Below are 20505 nucleotides of genomic sequence, written 5' to 3'. Positions count from 1 at the left end.
TGTTTGTCCCCATGGTGAGAGAACAAGGTCAGTAGGGTACAGATAGGCACACTGAAAGGTTTGCTTTTCAGGTCTCTGTCCCTTACCTACAGGCGCCTTGGTAGAGCATTATATCAGTGACACTGTGGCTGCATCTTTAACACAGGGACAATACTACCTTGGTCTTCAAGCTATCGTGGGAATTGCATAAAATAGATCATTTTAAAAATCAGCTAACACAGGTCGCTGGAGAGATGGCTCAGCGGTTAAGAGCGCCGACTGTTCTTCCAGAGGTCCTGAGTTCAATTCCCAGCAACCACATGGTGGCTCACAACCATCCGTTATAAGATCTGGTGCCCTCTTCTGGTGTGCAGATATACGTGGAAGCAGAATGTTGTATACATAATAAATAAAGCCTAAAAAAAAAAAAATCAGCTAACACAGAACAAGGAGGTGATTAGACATAATATCTGATGGCTTGTTTGGATTTTTTTAGTTTTTAATATCCATTGGGTTTCAATGGATTACATAATTAGTTTGTATGGAGGCAGGGCTTGGAAAACACCAAAAAGCACCAAAAGGAAAATTCACCCATAATTCCCACCACCTGGAGGTAAGCAGTGCTGATAGATGTTCATTGTCCACTCTTCCAGTCTGTATATCTATCTTTCCTCTGTGCTGTTATTCTGGTTGAGAGCTTTTGTTTGAGGCTGCCTGGATTCAAAGACTCAAATACTTTTTTTTTCGGTTGGTTGGGTGGGTGGGTGAGTGGTTGGTTGGTTTTTTGAGACAAGGTTTCTCTGTGAAACAGTCCTGGCTGTCCTGGAACTCATTCTATAGACCAGGCTGGCCTTGAACTCACAGAGATCTGCCTGCCTTTGCCTCATGAGTGCTGGATTAAAAGAGTCGAAAGACTCAAATTCAAAACTCTACTTCCCACCTGCTCTATGACCACTGGGAACTTACTTGTAGAATCTGGGCTTCCTTGTGTCAGCATGCAATAATCATGGTCTATAGAGTGGAAATGCAGGCTAGAATATAGCCATTACCTGAGTGGAGCTGTCCTAAGAATAGGGATGGTAAAATGGGATATCTATCCTAGTTTCTTATCCAGTTGCTATGATAAAATATGCTGACAAAATTAACTTAATGGGAAAAGGAGGAGCTGTTTCAGTTCACAGTTCTGGGCTACAGTCCATCATTGCAAGAAGTCAATGCAGCAAGAACATGAACAGCTATTCACATCCACAGACAAGAGCAGAGAGAGAATGCATGCACCCACACTTTATGCTCAGTTACTTTCTCCACTCTTGCACAGTTCAGAAGCCCCTGCCAAGGGAACTGTGACACCCACAGTGGACCTCTCTCAACTAAGGTGATCAAAATAGTCCTGCACAGATATGCTCATAGCCCAACCTGCTCTAGACAATTCCACATTGAGGCTCTCTTCCAGACCGCAACAAGTTGACAATTAAAGCTAACTACCACACTGGCAAAAAGTGGCCTTGTCTTTAGCCCAGTGCTAAATGCTAAGAAAGAATTTTGTTAAATCATAGCTATAATTCTACAAACATGCACTGTGGCTGAGATGAGTGTTCACTCACAGCAGCCTGAGAGCATGGTTGTTCAGTGTTTACTCTTCAGGGTTGTGGGATAGACCCTTGTGAATGACCTCCTTGGACCATGTCCAGCCAACAAATGCTTCTATCTGTACAGGTCCAGTTGGCTGTTAGCCTTTGATCCTTACACTTCACAATCCCCCTAAATCACTCAGACTCTTAAGAGCCAATTGACGTAGGTGGCCCTACAACATCTGCTCTCCCACTTTATCCCTTCTCATCGAAGACTTACCTCCTTCTCCTCCCAGCACCCAACAGAAGGTAGAGAGAAATAATAGAAATGCCTCAGGCAAGTGGTGAGGTCCCACCCCCTCAGCCCTTTCAGAAGCCTTGTCTCATTAGATCCAGTTAATAAGCCTGATCCCAAGACTGCCAAGTAAATCAGTGTGGGGCCACAGGGCCAACAGCACAGTGCTTCCCAGGGATATCTCAATGGCTGGCCAAGTCAAATCTGATACATGTTTGAGTGGTTTATGTGATGGTTTCAAATGACAGCTATGAATGGTGCAGGCACCACTGAATTACATATTCAGTGACTGATCAAGTATTTACATAGGACATCTACTATGTGCCAGGGACTGGGGTCCCAAAGGAGAAAGGGATTCTCGGGCCACATCTTTCAATACTTTAGGTCCCTCACAAAGGAATGCCTCTCACTTTAGCATCAAAATGTCAAGACATCTCTACCTTCTGAGGAAGAGAGAGCAGACCCAAGGTCTGCCAGTCTGGAACAATCCAAATGGTACTGAGAGTGTTATGTTTCAATCTTACTTTTCTTGACCATGGCTTTTCATTTATAGCAAGTGATGCAGGCTTTCAACTAGTAATATAAGCTTCTCTCAAGATCTTTCAATCCTTTTTGAGGCATCTTGAGTCCAGGGTATAGTTCTGGGCTGGGGAGATGGTTCATTGTGTAAGAATACTTGCTGTGCAAGCATGATGACCTGAGTTCGAATCCCCAGCATCCATGTAAAAAGTCAGATCATGGTCCCACACGCATGTATCCCCACCACATGAAGGGCTGGGCAGAGACAGGAGGACTGCTGGGGCTTGCTGGTCACCAGCCTTATCCTGGGTTCAATGAGAAATGTGGTCTTGGTGGAATAATGTAGAAAGTGACCAAGCAGGATACCAGATAGCCTCAGTGTATATTCACAATGATGTACATACACCATATACAACACACACAAGAGCGTAGTTTATGAATTTATGTTCATTTAGGTCATGATTAAACATTTACAAATGTTTAATCAAACATATCGTTTGCACGTATCTTTTAGACTATATATCTTTAATTATTCTACAAAGGAATAGGTTTCATTATGGAAATTTTATACAATTTGTTTTAATTCATCTTCCTACCTCCTCCTTCTCCACCCCTCTGTCCCTCTACCTTGTACCCTATAGTTTAGGTATCAAATGTGAATGAATTTCATGGAAACCATTAAGTAAATGGTGGCCCAGACTGACTTTAGTAAGCCTAGTCTTGAGGTCAGGAATCTCAGCCTTTGGAAGGTTCCTGGTCCGTTTACAACCATGGCAACAGGTATAGACTGTTTTCTGAAGAAGAAGAAGAAAATACAAGGTTTCATGCAGTTCCAGTAGCTCAGAGACCATGTAGACCCAGCTTTGGTCCCAAATGGGAAAAGGCATTACAGAGCCCTTGCCCAACTGGTGTCCATAGCAGAGCAGAAGCTGTGTGTCAATGTGCTCATAGCAGCCATGAGAGCTGAATTTCTGGAGAGCTTTAGTACACCCAGCCTTCAGAGAACATACAGTCACTTCATCCCTGCAGGAAAGAACTCTGGTTTTCCAGGCATCTGAGCCCCACACTCTTAAGGTGCCTCTCCCACACCCCATTCCTGAGAATGCAGATCTGCCTACCCATAGCTTTCCCCAACTCTACTCCTCCATAAATATGTGTTGACTCCAATCTACAGAAACGGGAACAGATCCTAATGGCTATCTGCTATCCCCCAGGCTGAGTGACCTTGAATGAGTCACACTCCTCCACTTAGCAGGCATTCTTAGGAGACTTGCCAAGGCCCAACAATCTAAGGCACAGGGCCTGGAGCACTGGGATAGTTTCACTAGCTGGAGAAACAGAGCCAGGCTCAGAGACCAGGGATGTTGACAACGAGTTAGTGACATTGCCAAAGAGCCCTCTACAGCTTGACATATCACCTGCCTTTCAGGAACCCACTTTTCCTGTTACGTTTATTCCTGGCTCCTGGCAGCCTTTTCCAAGGAAGGATCAGTTTGGGTGCCCAGAGGAAAAGATCAGCATGGCCCCATCTTTCATGCCAAAGAGGCTTAGCACCTTCTCCAGTTAACTACGGCTTTCTGGATCCTACCAGGGCATAGGCTGGTCCAGCAAATAGAGCCTTAATCCTCCTATGTATGAGGGTGGAGGCGGGGAGTGGGACTGGGGAGTGGGGGGTGGAGAGCATGAGGGAAGAAGCCAAAATATTCCTGGAATCTGTACCCGGGCACCAACAGTTCCTGACTCACAGTGCCCCCGTGTGGTTGGCCAAGGGAAATCCACCTTACGCCACCCTCAAAAAGGAGCAGTACATGCCTTCACAGACGCTGAACTTCAAAGATGCAAAGCACTTAGCTCAAGCTACTAAATCAAAGAAGGGAAACTGAGGGCCCAGACAGAAAAATAACCCAAACATGATATGCAAAGTTATCAATTACAGGTCCTAGGTGATTTTTATGAGATTCCCTGACCCATCAGGACAGGAATAAGTGCTATGTGACAATGTCTATTACTCTGGCATAAGATTGTGAGGCAGAGACCTCGTTCGCAGAGCTGCCTTACAGACTTGACAAGTTGCATCTTGCTTAATCCTAAACAACACCGGGTATAGTTGCGACTACTCACTGATGAGAACCTGAGGTCCCTAAGAAAAGTATGAAACTTGCCCTGTCACATGGCTGCAGGCAGGATATTCAGGGTTCTACCCACAAACAACTCCATCCCAACCCATCAGAAATCTCAGAGGATGCTGGGTGTGGTGGCACACGCCTGTAATCCCAGCACTTGGAAAGAGCCGGAGTTCAAGGTCACCCTCAAGTTACATAATGAGCTTGTGCTACATGAGACTCTGTCTTTAAAAAATTAACAAACAGTAAACGGCATCACTGAAGGACTCAAGCGTGCTGGCAAATGCCTATAAGTGTCTACTATGCAGACTAAGGATCTTGAATTTAAAGCCAATCTGTATGCTTCCTAGCAAGTTGGAAGACAGCTAGAGTCGAATAGTGAACACCCTGTCTCAGAAGTGTTTATTGGAGAGCAGGGTGGTATTACACTAAGGAAGAGAAAATAAAACAGTACACAAATGGGACAAGAAAGACCAAAAGGCTATAGCCAATCCGGCTAGCTGTCAGTGCTTAAAGTGCAGTTGCCCTAGCGATTCCTCACTGGGGAGTTTGGCCTACAGAAACTAATGTGGGGAGAGCAATGCCTGAGGCTTTTCCTCGCTGTGGTTGGTAACAGCTAGATATTGGAAAGCAATCACCTGCTTGACTGGCATTAGGGAACATGTTAAATAAATTACTATGCATCCAGATCAGAATATGTAGTGTGACCCCATAAAAAAAAAAAAAAAAAAAAAAAAAAAAAAAGGCCCGGACGAAAAGCACAGCTGTTAACTCTGGGCCTCTGCACTTGACTGAAGAATTTTTATTTCTTCATAGATTTCTTTTATAACAGGTACTCTTTAACTCAGCATTATCATTTTTATAACAAAATATATAAATCTGTGGGAGGGGATGAAAATCATGTTTCCTATCCAGGAGGAATTTACAATCTAGGTAGTGAACACGGACTCAGCCAGGCCAGGCCTGGGACATGGCTTGACAATATGAACAAACAAGCAATGAAATGGTTGTTTCAGCTGGATGAGATCAGCCTGGATCTGTTCAGTGGGGTGCAGAATAAAGAAATCACACTGACATGGCTGGGGAGGATCAGAGCAAGGTGCCTGGTGGAGGCTGGAGGCTGGACAGGATGTATTGGTCCTCTGTTTCCCCTGGTTCTACATCCAAGAGGTTAACCAACTTGGTTCAGTGGGTAAAGGGGCTTGCCACCAAGCCGGATGACCTGAGTTCGCTACCCCAGATCCATATGAAAAGAGATAGTTAAAGACCCAAAAATGTCTTGTGAGACCTATACCCACTCCATGGCATGTGCACACGTAACACAAAATTAAATAAATCATTTGCATATATATTTCAGGGTAAAGATTGCAGCTGTACTAGAGGTACAGACTTCTTTTCTTGCTATTTCCTGAACATTGTAGTGTGACAGCCACTTGTGTATTTATAATTATATAAATTGTTGATTCCCTATCAGTCACCGAAGGATGAGGCAAGGTGCAAGGGAGACAGCAGGTAGGCCACATGCAAATCTTGCAGCATTTTACAAAAGCAACCTGAGCAGCCATCAATTTTTATATTTATAGGAGGTCCTGGAACCACACTGCTGCCGAGGCAGAGGAATATGTGTGTTTCCAAAAGTCCATAATTTGTTATTATTTTTAAGGTGCCAAATCATTTGTCAAGGATTTTATGTGGATATTTTCTTTTCCTCTCTTTTCTCATTTATTTCTTTCTCTTTCTTCCTTTTTTTTTTTTCATTTCTGTCTTGTTATTTTGACTTTCGAGACAGAGATTCTTGTGGCCCAGGCTGACTTTGAAACTGACTACATAGTTGGCAGTGACCTTGACCTCCTAATCCTTCTGCTCCACCTATCAAGTGCTGGAACTGTAGATGAGTGCTACCATGTACATAGACAGCTTCACGTACTCAAAAAGTTCTATGAAAGTTATTGGTCCCACTGTAGAGATGGGAAACTGAGAGGACTGGTTGCCAAGTCCAAAGTTCAACAGTCAACTCCTAGCACTAGGCCAGGTCATTTGAATTCTGTACTCAGTCACCCTTCATTCTGCCCAAACTGTCTGAGAGCAAAGAATGCCTTCCACTCACAGGAATAAACTGTGCAAGGCTACAGGTTCGCATGAGGAGAACCATCATCAGCCCTCTGTCTGACTTTGCAAGGCCATGGCTGCAAGAGTGCATTTTGTTAGAAGGTTTTGCACAAGCCTTGAACACAGCACACACGGTGCAGATGGTAGCTTGAATGAGCACTAGCTGTTCCGAGTTATTGTGATTTGTGTAGTTACTCAATTCACTGCCATTTTCAAGAGGTGTCACACCAGGCAAAGTTACAAAGTTTATCCTCAGCAAATGGGCTGTCTTGCTCTGGTCCTTCCCACCTTTGGTCACCATACTGGTTCCCATTCACCCCCATGCAAAGGAGTAGGCTGGCTGTCTTTGTGCTCATCAGCATGTACCTTCCAGGGTAGCACATAAGGTTCCTAGATTCATCACTCACTCCTTTTCCTATTTTGTCAAGACCTGTTTCCTGGGCCCTCAGACTCTGTTGTGGAAAGAAGCCCATAGCCTAAGACATACAGCTAATTCCCATCACAGGACACTGTGAGTTCACATACTATAAACTACATTTCAGTAGGGGCCTTCTGTACAGTGTCTCAATCCAAAGCAGTATCTTTGGATTAAATGATGGCACATTTTGCTGTAAATGAAGCCTTTTGCTGTAATATTGGTCAGAATCAGAACACAAAGCGGCATCCTTATCTGTCTTAGCTCCACAAATCTGGATTGTAGCCCACTTCCATATTTCCCCCTAAGTTTAAAGATGAAGACCATTAACATTGACACACAGGTATATATAGTACTCATTCCAGGAATAAACTCCTGGCTGGCTTAATCTAGGAGCCCAGACAATCCCACATCAGCCACAATCACTGGACTGCTAAACCAAGGATTGAAACTCGCCAGAACAATAAGACAAACCTCAAATGACCAAGAAGGTGAAGTGCCCCCAGAGAGGAATGCAAATGCAACCCAGGATAAAAGATGGGGATTCTTTTTATATGCATTTTATTTGTTTGTTTGGGTAGGGGCGCCTAGCATTAAGGGGAAGCCATTGGCTAACTTTCAGGGGTTGATTCTCTACTTCATCCATGAGAACCCTGAAGAAGAAATTCAGGCTTGAATTTCTAAAATTTCTAAAATAGACTTGGCAGCAAACACCTTTACCCACTGAGCCATCTCAAGGACAGACCAAGGGCAGGGATTCTAGAAGCATCCACACCACTTGGAAGTACTCTATCCATCCATCAAGTCAGATTTAACGATTGATTATCCACAGGTCAGGTTCACAGTGTGACATGGTACATGAGACAGAACATAAAATTCTATACCCCACAGGCTGCAGGTGGAGTAAGAGGACTTTTGGAAAGTACAAAATGCTCTGTAAACTATAGTCCTGTTGTTTTGAATATGTACATAAAGTAAACACAACAGGAAAACCTGCAAGTTTGAATCCAGCCTGCTACATACCTAGATCCTGTCTCAAAAATAATCTTGTTTAAATGTGATTTTTCTGCATTATGAGGTTTTGCTTGTTTTTAAAATATGTATCTTTCCTTTTTTAGATCTTCTCTTTCTCTAAAAAAGAGTGTTAATGACCAAATCTTTTTATTTAAAAACATATTTTGCATTCAGATACAATTTAGTTTCAGTGTCTGCCAAATGGGGCACGCTGTATGACCAGTAGCAAACCACATACCCACTTCAGGTTTCAGTTGCCTTATATTTAAAATAGAAATTGTTTTTAATTTGATATTGCCATAAAATGATTTGGGGTCTCATATTCTGCATCACATCGTCATCTGTCTGTGCCAAGCTCTCCCTTATTTTATTGATTTATATCCTTTTATTCCCATTTCCTATTCCATGTCCATCTGGCTCCACCCCTAGGCAAACAGTAAGTGTTTCATACGGTTTTGTGATGTGTTTTTTTTTAATTTGAAAATGTTTCTGCAAAACACATATGGCTGTTTGGTGAATTGCTTAAATTCATAAATCTCACCCTGTTTTACACTTTTTCCCATGAAGAATGGTGTATTTAGACTCTTCCCATATTGCCATAAGGGATGTCATCCTGGGTCATAAGTGCTGTTATGATAAAGTGCAAGGGGAATCCTGGCGGATTCCATGGCAGACGAGGCAGAGGGACAACCCCGCCAGGCAGACAGAGCTTAAGTGAGAAGTTTTATTAGAAAGGGGAGGGAAGAGGGAAGAGAAAAGAGGTAAAGAGGCACAGAGATGCAGAGACAGAGGGGATAGAAGAGAAGAGGGAGACAGGAAAACTGTCTGCCCCAGGGGAACAGCAGGAAAGAGAGAGGGAAAGAGAGCCTGGGGGGGGGTCTTTCTTTTAAAGGGGTCCTTTGCACCTGCGTGCAGATTAGGCAACCACGGAACCCTGGGCTGACCAGGGTACTGCCTGAGTGCATTCTGCCAGGTGACACGGCAGACCAGCACAATGCCTGAATTCTTACACTAATCATTAGCCAAGTTTACATATGCTTTCCTTCTACTTTCCCCTGTGTTGCAATTAAAAAAAAAAAAAAGACATGTAACATAATTCAAGCAGAGGTTTTTTTGTTGTTTATTTTGGTTTTTTGTTTTCTTTTGTTTTGGGGCGAGGGATCTTAAAAGGGATAGGTGAGGGGAGTGATGGGCCTCCAGGGACAGGAGCAGCAGGAGAGAGGAAGAAAGGAAAAGGAGGGACAGACAGAGAGAGGGAGAGAAAGAAAAAGGATGGGGAGTAGGCAGGACCCTTTTAAAAGGGAACATAGTGAATGTGCACAGGTGGTGCTCTTAGTGACAGCAGCTGAGGCAAACCATGTCAGAACCCCAAGGACAGGCATGTACAGATGCCTGAACACTAACACTGTGTTACCACAAACAACACTATCCAAAGCACCCTCCTATGTGCCACCCTATGGTTGTATGTGAAATTCTTTGAGTGCTGTGGCCTGAAACTAAATGACACAGCTCAAAATGTGTGCACACTTAGCTGAACCAAGTAGTGCCAGTATCTCCTCCGAGATATCTATACAACCTGTGTCTTTAGCACCAAAGTCAGGGGCTCCTCATGCCCCCACAGCCTTACTTGGCAGCTTTCTAGTGTTCCCTATCATCTTAAAAGATGTTTTATCCCTTTGTGGCTTCTATTTTAATGTATTTAACTGCCTGATACTTCAAACATCTTGTCTGCATTCATGTGAATTATCTATTTTCTTTGCCCATGTTTTTTACCCTTGAGTATACTGTCTTCTTGATTTCTTCTTTTGTTTTGGTTTGTGTTGGGGAAGTGGATTGTTATATCTATGCCTGGTTAGTTGGTTGGTTGGGAGATTTTGTTGATTTGTGGTTCTGTGTGTGTGTGTGTGTGTGTGTGTGTGTGTGTGTGTGTGTGTGTGCGCGTGCGCACGCGCACGTGAGTATGTGTGTGTTTGTACAGAATCTAATTTTGTACTGCAGACAAACCAACCTGACTCTGAAGCCCAAGCTTGCCTAGAAATACATCTTCCAGGATGACCTCAAATTTCTACCAGTCCTCCTGCCTCAGCCTCCTGAGAACAAACTGCAGGAATCAGTTGCCTCTTTTCACCATATTTGTTCCAAAACTCGAACTCATATCGCCTGGCTTAGTGGCAACCGCCTTTAGCCACTGAGCCATCCCCCCAGCAGACAAGAAGGGAGGCTGTTCACAGTTTGTCTTCTAAATCCTTGAAGTTGAACCTGAGGCCTTGCATGTAAAGAACTCCACCTCTAAGATGTATGCTCAGCTCTTTTTCTGAGTTAGAGGGTTTCTTTTATTCCAAAAATATAAATAGTTTCTATTCTTGCCTTGTGAAATATCCTTTTGAAACACTATATCATTTTTCTTCATTCCAAATTTTTCTTAAAGTCTTTTAAGTTGTCTTCTTTTGTTGTTAAGGGTCTGGTAGAAAGAGCAAGTGCTCACCTACAAAACCTAACAGTTGGGACTATGGAATCCATTTACCCAAATCAGGAAAAGTTTCATAGACAGAGTCGAAATTAATGAGTTCCTTCCTTCCTTCTTTCCTTTTTTTCTTATTTATTCATTTTTTTTTGTAAGCTTGTATAGTAGGTAATTACCAATACGGAGTCAGGTAGCAATATAAGGGTATTTAATAGGGAAAAGCCTTACTTACAGAGCGAACCAGCCAGCCGGTGGTAGTCTGTACAGCAAGAAGCAAAGAGAAACCCCGAAACCGAAAAAGCAGTCCCCCTACTCACTCTGACCACGCCCTCCCAAGCCTGCTCAGGTACTCCTGTAGCCAGCCCCTAAGAAGGCGTGGCTACAGCTTCCCCTACAAGCCTGAAACTCACTAGGGATTAAAAGTGAACTCCACCATACCTGCCTTATCCTTTTTGTTTGTTTGTTTGTTTTTATTTTGTTTTTGAGATAGAGTTGCTCTGTGTAACTGCTCTGGCTTCCCTATAGACCAGGCTGGACTCTACGTCAAAGAGATCCATCTTCCTGCCTCTGCCTCCTGAGTACTGGGATTAAATGTGTGTGCCACCACCGCCCAGGTTTTTTTTTTCCCCAATGTATATAGGGGGGGGAGGGTGTTGGAGGGGAGTATTACCAGAGACCAGAAGAGGATGTCAGATGCGTTGGATCTGGAGTTATAGACAGTTGGGAATTTCTTCGTGTAGGCGCTGGGATCCAAACTCTGGTCTTTGTGACAAAACAGCAGGCCCTCTAAACCATGCATATGTCCCAGCCCCAAAGTAATTCATTCATTTCAAAATCGGAAAGGCTAGCCTGCAGGGATGAGAGAAATCACCTGGGACAACACATGAGGGAGGGAAAGTTGCCATCAAGCAAGGTTTAGGAGATGGGCCTGGCGTTGGTGGCGCACTCCTTTAATCCCAGCACTCGGAAGGCAGAGGCAGGTGGATCTCTGTGAGTTCAAGGCCAGCCTGGTCTACAAAGCGAGTTTCAGGACAGGTTCCAAAGCAATACAGAGAAACGCTGTCAAGAAAGAAAGAAAGAAAGAAAGAAAGAAAGAAAGAAAGAAAGAAAGAAAGAAAGAAAGAAAGAAAGAAAGAAAGAAAGAAAGAAAGAAAGAAAGAAAGAAAGAAAGAAAGAAAGAAACAAAAGCATGGTAGGAGAACCGCTGAGTAGAGAGTATACTGACCAACTGCTATCTTTCTGTCTTACATCCCTTCAGGCTCCCTGTTCTCCACCCTAAAGCCCCCCGACGCCGTGTTCAAGGTGGTGTTCTGGCTGGGCTACTTCAATAGCTGCCTCAACCCCATCATCTACCCGTGCTCCAGCAAGGAGTTCAAGCGCGCTTTCGTGCGTATCCTTGGGTGCCAATGCCGCGGTGGCCGCCGCCGCCGCCGCCGCCGCCGTCTGGGCGGCTGCGCTTACACCTATCGGCCGTGGACGCGCGGCGGCTCGCTGGAACGATCGCAGTCACGGAAGGACTCTCTGGACGACAGCGGCAGCTGCATGAGTGGCAGCCAGAGGACCCTGCCCTCGGCGTCGCCCAGCCCGGGGTACCTGGGTCGCGGAACGCAGCCACCAGTGGAGCTGTGCGCCTTCCCCGAGTGGAAACCCGGGGCGCTGCTCAGCCTGCCAGAGCCTCCGGGTCGCCGCGGCCGCCTCGACTCTGGGCCCCTCTTCACTTTCAAGCTCTTGGGAGAGCCGGAGAGCCCGGGCACCGAGGGCGATGCCAGCAATGGGGACTGCGACGCCACGACCGACCTGGCCAACGGGCAGCCGGGTTTCAAGAGCAACATGCCCCTGGCGCCCGGGCACTTTTAGGGTCCCTTTCCTTACCCCACAAACACCCCAGGGGGGAGGACACCATCGTGGGGGGCGGGGGCATGGGGGAAGTGTCAGCCCCGGGTAGACACAGGGTCGCAAGGGGACAAGGGGAGGGGGGCGGGGAGAGGGGCAGCTGCTTTTCTGGCAGGGGCATGGGTGCCAGGTACAGCAGAGAGCTGGGCTGAGCATGCTGAGAGCCTGGGGGCCCCCCCGACGCCGGCCGGGACTTAAGTCTCTCTCTTCTCTCTCTCTGTATATATATAAAAAGAGTCCCTCTATACGTATTTATCTGTGGGTACACGTGCGTGTGTCTGTGCGGTGTACGTGTGGGCTGCATGGGTGCGTGTCGGGGGCCCTGCCCACTTATGCGTGCTGGGGCAGAGCGAGTGTGCGCCCTGGCAATGTCAGGTTTGTTGTTTGTCTCTTGACTTTGTACCTCTCAAGCCCCTCCTTGTTCTCTGGTCAATGCTAGCACTTTGATGGGGTTGGAAACCAAGTCAGATATTAAAAATCATTTCTCGTGTGCGGCTTTGAGTGATTTGTGAAGAGAGAGACAAGGAGGGCCTTGCATTTCCTCTTCCTTGAGGTCTGACCAAATCTTAGGTCATTTCTTTTGTGGCAGACAAGGGGGGGGGAATTAGACTATCAGTATAAGTGGTGCTGTTGTTATTATCATTATCATATTTATTATTTTATTTAGTTGCAAAGGGCGAACAATGCCATAGCAGGTGTGGAGGGCAGAGGACAACTTGCAGGAGTCAATACCACAGAAACTACAGACAACATCATCCCGAAAAGTATACACACAACACAACACACACACACACACACACACACACACACACACACACACACAAGACAATTTAGAATCCTCCCTCTAGGATCCCATGAATTAATTGTGACATCCTAGATGCATGGGTGTCATAATCTGAACCAGAATTATCTCAGCCAAGTCCTTGTTTTTGTAGATGGGGGACTGAGGTTAAAAATTTGGCTAGGCCGGGTGTTGGTGGCGCAGGGGAGGCAGAGGCAGGTGGATCTCTGTGAGTTTGAGACCAGCCTGGTCTACATGAGCTAGTTCCAGGACAGCCTCCAAAGCCACAGAGAAACCCTGTCTCAGAAAAAAAAAAAAAAAAAAAAAAAGAATTTGGCTAGGGTCGGCTACATAGCTGAGCAGATAAGGGTGTCCAAGCCTGATGATCTGAGCTGGATCCCTGGGACTCATGTGGTGAAAGCAGAGGAGTGAATCTGGCCAAGTCATCCTCCTCTAAGGCACTACACCATGTACACACACACACACACACACACACACACACACACACACACACTCCTAATGGCAACAATTTTTTTTAAAGAACTTGGCAAAGTATCCCCAAAGTTACAAGAACCCACATATTTGCTGTGTCCTCAGGACCTTGTGTTACCATGCTACAATTAAAGACATCCTCCTAAAGGCATCTTCTTGTTCCTACATAGAACAAGGGAAAGATGGGGGATAGACTGTGTTTGCAGAGAAGAAGAAATATCTTGTATCCTCCAAAAACATTTTATTAGCAACACAAACCTTCTTTCAAGTCATCCTTTGACACCAGACAATGATAGAAGAGAGTGAGAATGCATAGAAAGGACAGAGTCTGGCCTCCTCAGCTTTCTTCTCCCTCAGTCCCTTCCCCAGGCTTGTCCCAGTCACCCTGGAGCCTTGGGGGTCTGGTAGAGTGAAAGCAATTTGGAACCAAAAGGTCTGGTGTCATGCCCTGGCTCTGCAGGGCCTCGGCACTTCATCTTGCTACCTCTGAACTCCTTTCCCACCTCACAAACAGTCATGATCCTACAGCTGACCAGGAAGCATCAAGGTTCACTGAGGTTGTTCCCCAGCATAAACACTGACATGCAAATGTCTGGACAGATTCGAATTATAAATTTGGATCTTGGAAATCTGAAACCACAGGCACCAAAGGCATTTCCTGCACTGCTTGGATACAGTTAGTTCATCAGTTTCTGGTATCTGGAGGTCACCCAGACATGGGGGGTGGGGGGGTGGGAGACAGAGTGGTGGCAGCTGCCTGCCTCCTTCCGTAGTGAACATTGGCCAAGTAGTAGCTAGCAACCCCCAGAGAGTACTGGGCTCCAAATCAGCCTCAAGCCAAGCCTGCATGCTGCTGGCGTCTCCACACCCCTCACTGTGTCCAGGCGCAGGGAGAGCAGTTTACCAGAAGCTCTGGGGATGGACAGGGCCTCCGTGATCTGGACTCCAGCCTAGCACAAAGCAGTGCCACTTTACACTCTCCAACCATCCAGTGGCTGTTGCTTCATTTGTCACTGCCGAGACACACATCAGAGTAAATCTGCCAATCAAAGTAACGAAGCAGGTGGCTTGGCAAGCTGGATTGATAGCTCTCCCTCCAGACACAGAATCGAATCCCACCTCTGCCATTCAGCTGCTTAAGTCACCAGTCTAACCTCAATTTAATTTACTATGGACAATAAATAATAGTGTGTACTTTTAACCCTAAGAAGATTGAATGAAGGAGATGGTGGAGGTAGAACAGCAAGCATGGGGCCCGACACTTGGCAGCTATGTGCAGAGGTATTCCTTATTCAGTTGTCTCCACGGATATATGAAATTCAGAAAAATTGAACATGCAGGCCAAAAAAACCAAAAAGCTTCAAGTTATTCATTGATTTCAGAGCCTTAAAACACGGGGTTCACTTCTTGTTATATGTCCAGGAGCATTCTCCTGCCTCAACTTCCCAAGTATTGGGCATATAGGTCTGTGCCACCATGCCTTGCCAGGGTTCACCTTTAAAAAGAAAGGCGCATGTTAGTCACAGACTTAAAGGATGTTGTGGAGCAGATCTGGTGCTTTACTTCTGCAACCCCAGGAAGTTGAGGCTAGTTTGAGGCCAGACTGGGTTACATAGTTTCAAGCCATCCTGAGCTGCTGAGTGAGATACTGTCTTAAGACAAGCAAATTAAAGTGTGTGTGTGTGTGTGTGTGTGTGTGTGTGTGTGTGTGTGTGTGTTCTGAACCCAGAAGAAGCCTGAAGAAACATTACTCAAAGAGCTCAGGCCAAAAGAAAAGTAAAAATAAAAATTTAAAACATTAACAAAAGTTAGATTAGTATAGCACACCTGTAATCCCAATACTTGGGAGGTGAGGCAGAAGGATCAGGAGTTCAAGGCCAGCCTCAGCAATACTGAGCTACATGAGACCCTTTCTCAAGAAAAACTATTTTTAAGTCAATAAAGCATTGCAGGTGGAGAAAGGAGGTGTTTCGGTGGATAAAGCGCTTCCTGAACAAGCAGGGGTATCCAGGTTGGAACCTCCAGCACCCATAGTAAAAAGCAGGGCACCAGCCCCAATCTACATCTGCATTGCAACCCCGATACTTACAGCTCAGGGAATATGAAGGAAGAGGCTGTGGAACAATTATAAGAGCCTGAGGACCAGGATGCCTGCTGCTACATAGCATCTTTGAGACTAGACAGGGTCAACAGCATGGTTACCTATAAGACCTGCATAATGACAACCCTAGCCCACATGCCAACTCAAGGGAGAGTTCACAAGGTCCCAACCCTAGATAAAGAGCTACAGGCAATCGATGGCTGCTGAGAGGGGGGCAATCAATCTTCTCTAGTGACAAACCTCCTGGTAGATTATCTAAGCCCAAGTGGTCAGCCCTGAACACATCTATGTAAGAGCAACACCAAATGGGCTCCATAGGGTGTGTGTGTGTGTGTGTGTGTGTGTGTGTGTGTGTGTGTGTGTAGCAGCAATAATTATAGAAGAGGTCGTGAATTTGAGAGGGAGGAGAACACTAGAGGAGTTAAAGTGGGGAAAGAGATGGGTGGAAATGTTATAAATACAAGATTCTCAAAAAAAATTTTTTTGATTAAAAATAAAAATGAAGCCAGGCACCATGGTATGCATCTGTAACCCCAGCACTGGGTAGGTGGAGACAGGTAGATCCTGGGGCTTGCTGGCCAGTCAATCCAGATGAAATGGCAAGCTTTGGGTTCAGTGAGAGCTCCTGTCTCAAAAAATAAAGTAAAGAATGATTGAGGAAGATGCAGATGTTGACCTCTGGCCTTTACATAAACATGCATTAGGTGATCACAGCTGCATATTGCATGTATGTGCACACACACACGCTCACAAATGCACACATGTGCACACAAATTGCTGGTGGATCCAAGAGTGTGATGGGGAAAAGGAAGCCTGGATGTTTCAAACAGCATATCCTACGGGTGAGGAGATGAAGAAGGAGGCACAGGACAGCTCCTATCCAGACCAGATGCCTATGTGCTGAGCCTGGAAGTCTTTCATGTAAGCTGAGGATCTATTTAGCACCTACCTCCCAAGGTTTGGATGGGGAATAAATGAGACAAAACATGAAAGAGTTTGCACAAATCAGCATTATGTTATTTGGTTTGGTTTGGTTTGGTTTGAGAGACAGGGTTTTACTACATATCCATACTGCCTTGAATTGGCTGGGTAGCTGAAGTGGGCCTCAAACTTACAACACTCCCTTTGCCTCAGTTTCCCCAGTGCTGGGATTACAGACATGTACCCCCATGCCCTCCTTCTAGCCATTTTTATTATTTCCAGCATCAGCAACTTCTGTAATTATCTGGTGACATATTTAGGTATGACAGCACAGGCCTGTGATCCTAACACTTGAGATAAGTGGGCTAGAATATCAGGAGTTCAAGACCAGCCTGAGCTACATGGGATCTTGTCTCAAAAGATGGACCAACAGGCATATGTGCTTTCCATATGTACAAGCCTGATGGCATGAATTCAATCTCCAGAGTCCACAGTGGAAGGAGAGAGCCAATTCCCAAAAGTTGTCTCTGACCTTCACACATGTGCCATGGCACAAACACACTGACAACAATAAAAAAAATAATAAGTAAAATTTATTTTTAAAATAATCTGATGGGGCTGGAGAGATGACTCAGTGGTTAAGAGCACCCATTGCTCTTTCAGAGCACCTGAGTCAGTTCCCAGCATCTGCACCATGGCTCTCAACCATCCCAAACTCCTGCCCATAGTATATGATACTCTCTTCTGACTTCCAATAGTACCAGGCACATATGTGATGCACATGCATACATGATACACATACATACATGATCACATGCATACATGCAAGAAAAATATTCATACATATAAACCTGAAAAATCGAAACTTTAAATAGTCTCCTGATAGCTAATGAAAAATAAGCATAACAAGCCTAATTTCATGTTGTATTCATGCTTGAAATCTCCTGGTGAACATATGAAAATCAGTTTATAGATTTCTCAAAAAAATCTAATTCCACCAAAATACAGAAGAATCTAAATCACCGCGTGGGGCAGCAATAAGAATGATGGACCTCGCCTGTGTCAGATTTGAAAATACAATGTAGAAGAAGACACAGATCCAGACTCAGGGAAATCAGTCTGACTAGGACATAGTAGGTCAGCAACTGTCACATCAAGTGTGCCACCATCATTCTCAGTGGGTCAAGCCTCAGCATCTTCCACTAAGGATGGGATGGTGTAGAGCTCTGGGCTCTGAGGAAGGAGTTGACCCACGGGGTAGGGAACACTGGCTTTGGAAGAATTTGCACCTTTATACAGTGTGGTAGTTAAGTGGACTAAGAAACAGGAGATTAGACACACACACACACCTCTGGCTGTGTGTGTGAGGGCATCCCAGGAGACAATTAGACCATAAGTGTTCTGACATAGTGGATGGTTTAATCCCTTGATGGACAGTTCATGCATGGCATTATTGGGAGGCAATACAAAGAAGAAGGAAGGACCTGGATTACCGGGAGCATGTAGGGAGGGGCTGCATCTTGATCCAGATTCATCCTGTTTCTCCCTTTTTTCAACTTCACATCTAACAGGGAATGAATAACTGCCTCACTACACAGTTACAGGCCACAATGATGTTCTGATTGAGTACATGAGGTCATGCAGCCATGAACTAACCCCTCTGAAACCATAAGCCAGAAGAAATCCTCTCTCTATTAAGTTGTTTCTGCGAAGCATTTAGTTACGGTGATGAGAAAGGTGACTGGAAGATTTTCTATGCTATACCTATATCTGACACTTGAAACTTTTAAAAGTCATAGATTATGCCCTTTTTTGTTGGACACCCTTCCCAAGTCTCTGTGGTTTTTGCTGTAGTTGGTTAGTTTACTTTGGTTTTGGTTTTTGTGAGTCCCCAGCTTCACAGATAAAACTGGAGTCACTATATATAATCTTCTATACACCATTGCAATGAGAGATCAATGAGCCAATGCAGGAGACAGAGAAATATGAAAAATAAGAAACACATAGCTAATTAATATTCAATGGTATTAATGATAGGTAGGTCAGCACTATCAACCGTAACAAAAGGGGGGGTTTCTTGAGAGAGGTTCTCATGTAACCCAAGCTGGCCTGGTACTCACTGTGGTATAGAGGATGACCTTGGACTCCTGATTTTCCTGCATCCACCTTCCCAAGATATCAGCAGTGTACCACCATGTCTAGCTTATGCAGGATTGGGATAAGAACCCAGGGCTTAGGCTGGTGAGATGGCTCAAAGGTTAAGAGCACTGACTGCTATTCCAGAGGTCCTGAGTTCAATTCCCAGCAACCACATGGTGGCTCACAACCATCTGTAATGAGATCTGGTGCCCTCTTCTGGTGTGCAGATATACATGGAAGCAGAATGTTGTATACATAATAAATAAAATCTTAAAAAAAAAAAAAAGAACCCAGGCCTTCATTCATGATAGCAAGCTCTCTAAAAACTGATCCTGGCCTTGTTTTGTTTTTGTTTATTTGTGTTTTTTTACATTTATTTACTGTATATAGGGGAGCATCCCACATACCATTATGAGTTTGTGGAAGCCAGAGGACAATCTGTAGAAGTTGGTTCTCTTCTTCCACCATGTGGGTCCCAGAGATCAAACTTAAATTGTCAAGTTCAGTGGTTAGCATCTTTATCACCTTAGTCATCCTGCAAAAAGGCCTGGTGTTTACTACATAGCAGAGGTTAACCTCCAAATCACCAGAGTCCTTCTGCTTCAGTCTCCCAAGGGCTGGGATTACAGGACCACATCTGACCATTTGGAGTAGAGAATCAAGTTTGGAAGGAGTTGTGTACTCAGAATGTGGCTCTTTTGTCTAGACTGCCAAAAGTCATAGTTCTCAGACTCAGAGAGTTTCCAGGTGTGGTGTTGCAGATCTGCAATCAATCCCAGCACTTGGGAGATGGAGATGGGAGAATGAGAGGTTCAAGGCCAGTATGGGATACATAGTGAGTTCCAGGTCAGTTGAGCTACAGAGCAGGACCCTGTCTTAAACAAAACAATAAAACAAACAAGAATGGGGAGGGTGGAAGGAAGTTTATTTAAAAAAAAAAAAAAAAAAACAAGCCAGGCGGTGGTGGCGCACGCCTTTAATCCCAGCACTCGGGAGGCAGAGGCAGGCGGATCTCTGTGAGTTTGAGTCCAGCCTGATCTACAAGAGCTAGTTCCAGGACAGCCTCCAAACACACAGAGAAACCCTGTCTCGATAAACAAAAACAAAACAAAACAAAACAAAACAAAACAAAAAAACAGACATTTCCAACTGCTTTAGCAAATGGAAGACCCAGGCACCTTATCTGCCTATGTTCTTAAGACACAGTTGATCCATGGCCAGACTCCATCATCATCATCATCACCATCGTCATCATTCCAGGAACAGAACATCACACATTAGCCCAGGTGGGCCTGGAACTCACCCAAGCTGGACTTGAACTCCAGGTACTGCTGCTTCAGCCTCCCCAGTGCTGTAATCACAGGCCTGTGCCATCATGCCTGCTGAAAAGCATGGCTCTTGAGCATCATTGTCTCAGGAACAGGGCTAGGTTGCACCCCCATGCCAACACTGCTGTTTGATTTTTTGGAAACCTTGATTCTCTTACAAAACACTATTTTGCCTGCACATCAGACACCTTCATCCTTGTAAGGAAGGATATACATGTCAACTAATTGGATAGCCTGACAACGCCTAGTGTCTTCTGGGACCCACTTTCCCCAGAGCTATGTTAGAGGGGTCTCTCCTTCCCTCCCCATGCTGAACTTCGCTGCTTTCTAGGTCTTAACTTCTACCCTCCAGCTTTGAAGA

At 45.0% G+C, this 20505-nt stretch overlaps 1 protein-coding gene across 1 annotated transcript in view; it reads left to right on the top strand.

The window, feature by feature from the left end:
• The window catches only part of Adra1b (adrenoceptor alpha 1B), a 57329-nt gene extending 44983 nt beyond the window's left edge, over positions 1-12346 (top strand). The window contains exon 2 of the mRNA XM_027425260.2: positions 11748-12346. Coding sequence (XP_027281061.1) covers positions 11748-12346 — 599 coding nt within the window. The remainder of the gene's footprint in view (positions 1-11747) is intronic.
• The last annotated feature ends 8159 nt before the right edge of the window (positions 12347-20505 follow it).

Source organism: Cricetulus griseus, chromosome 7, assembly GCF_003668045.3.
Source record: "Cricetulus griseus strain 17A/GY chromosome 7, alternate assembly CriGri-PICRH-1.0, whole genome shotgun sequence".
NCBI classification, from domain to species: domain Eukaryota; kingdom Metazoa; phylum Chordata; class Mammalia; order Rodentia; family Cricetidae; genus Cricetulus; species Cricetulus griseus.
The sequence above is the reverse complement of the archived record's forward strand: the minus strand, read 5'-3'. Positions and strand labels throughout refer to the sequence as shown.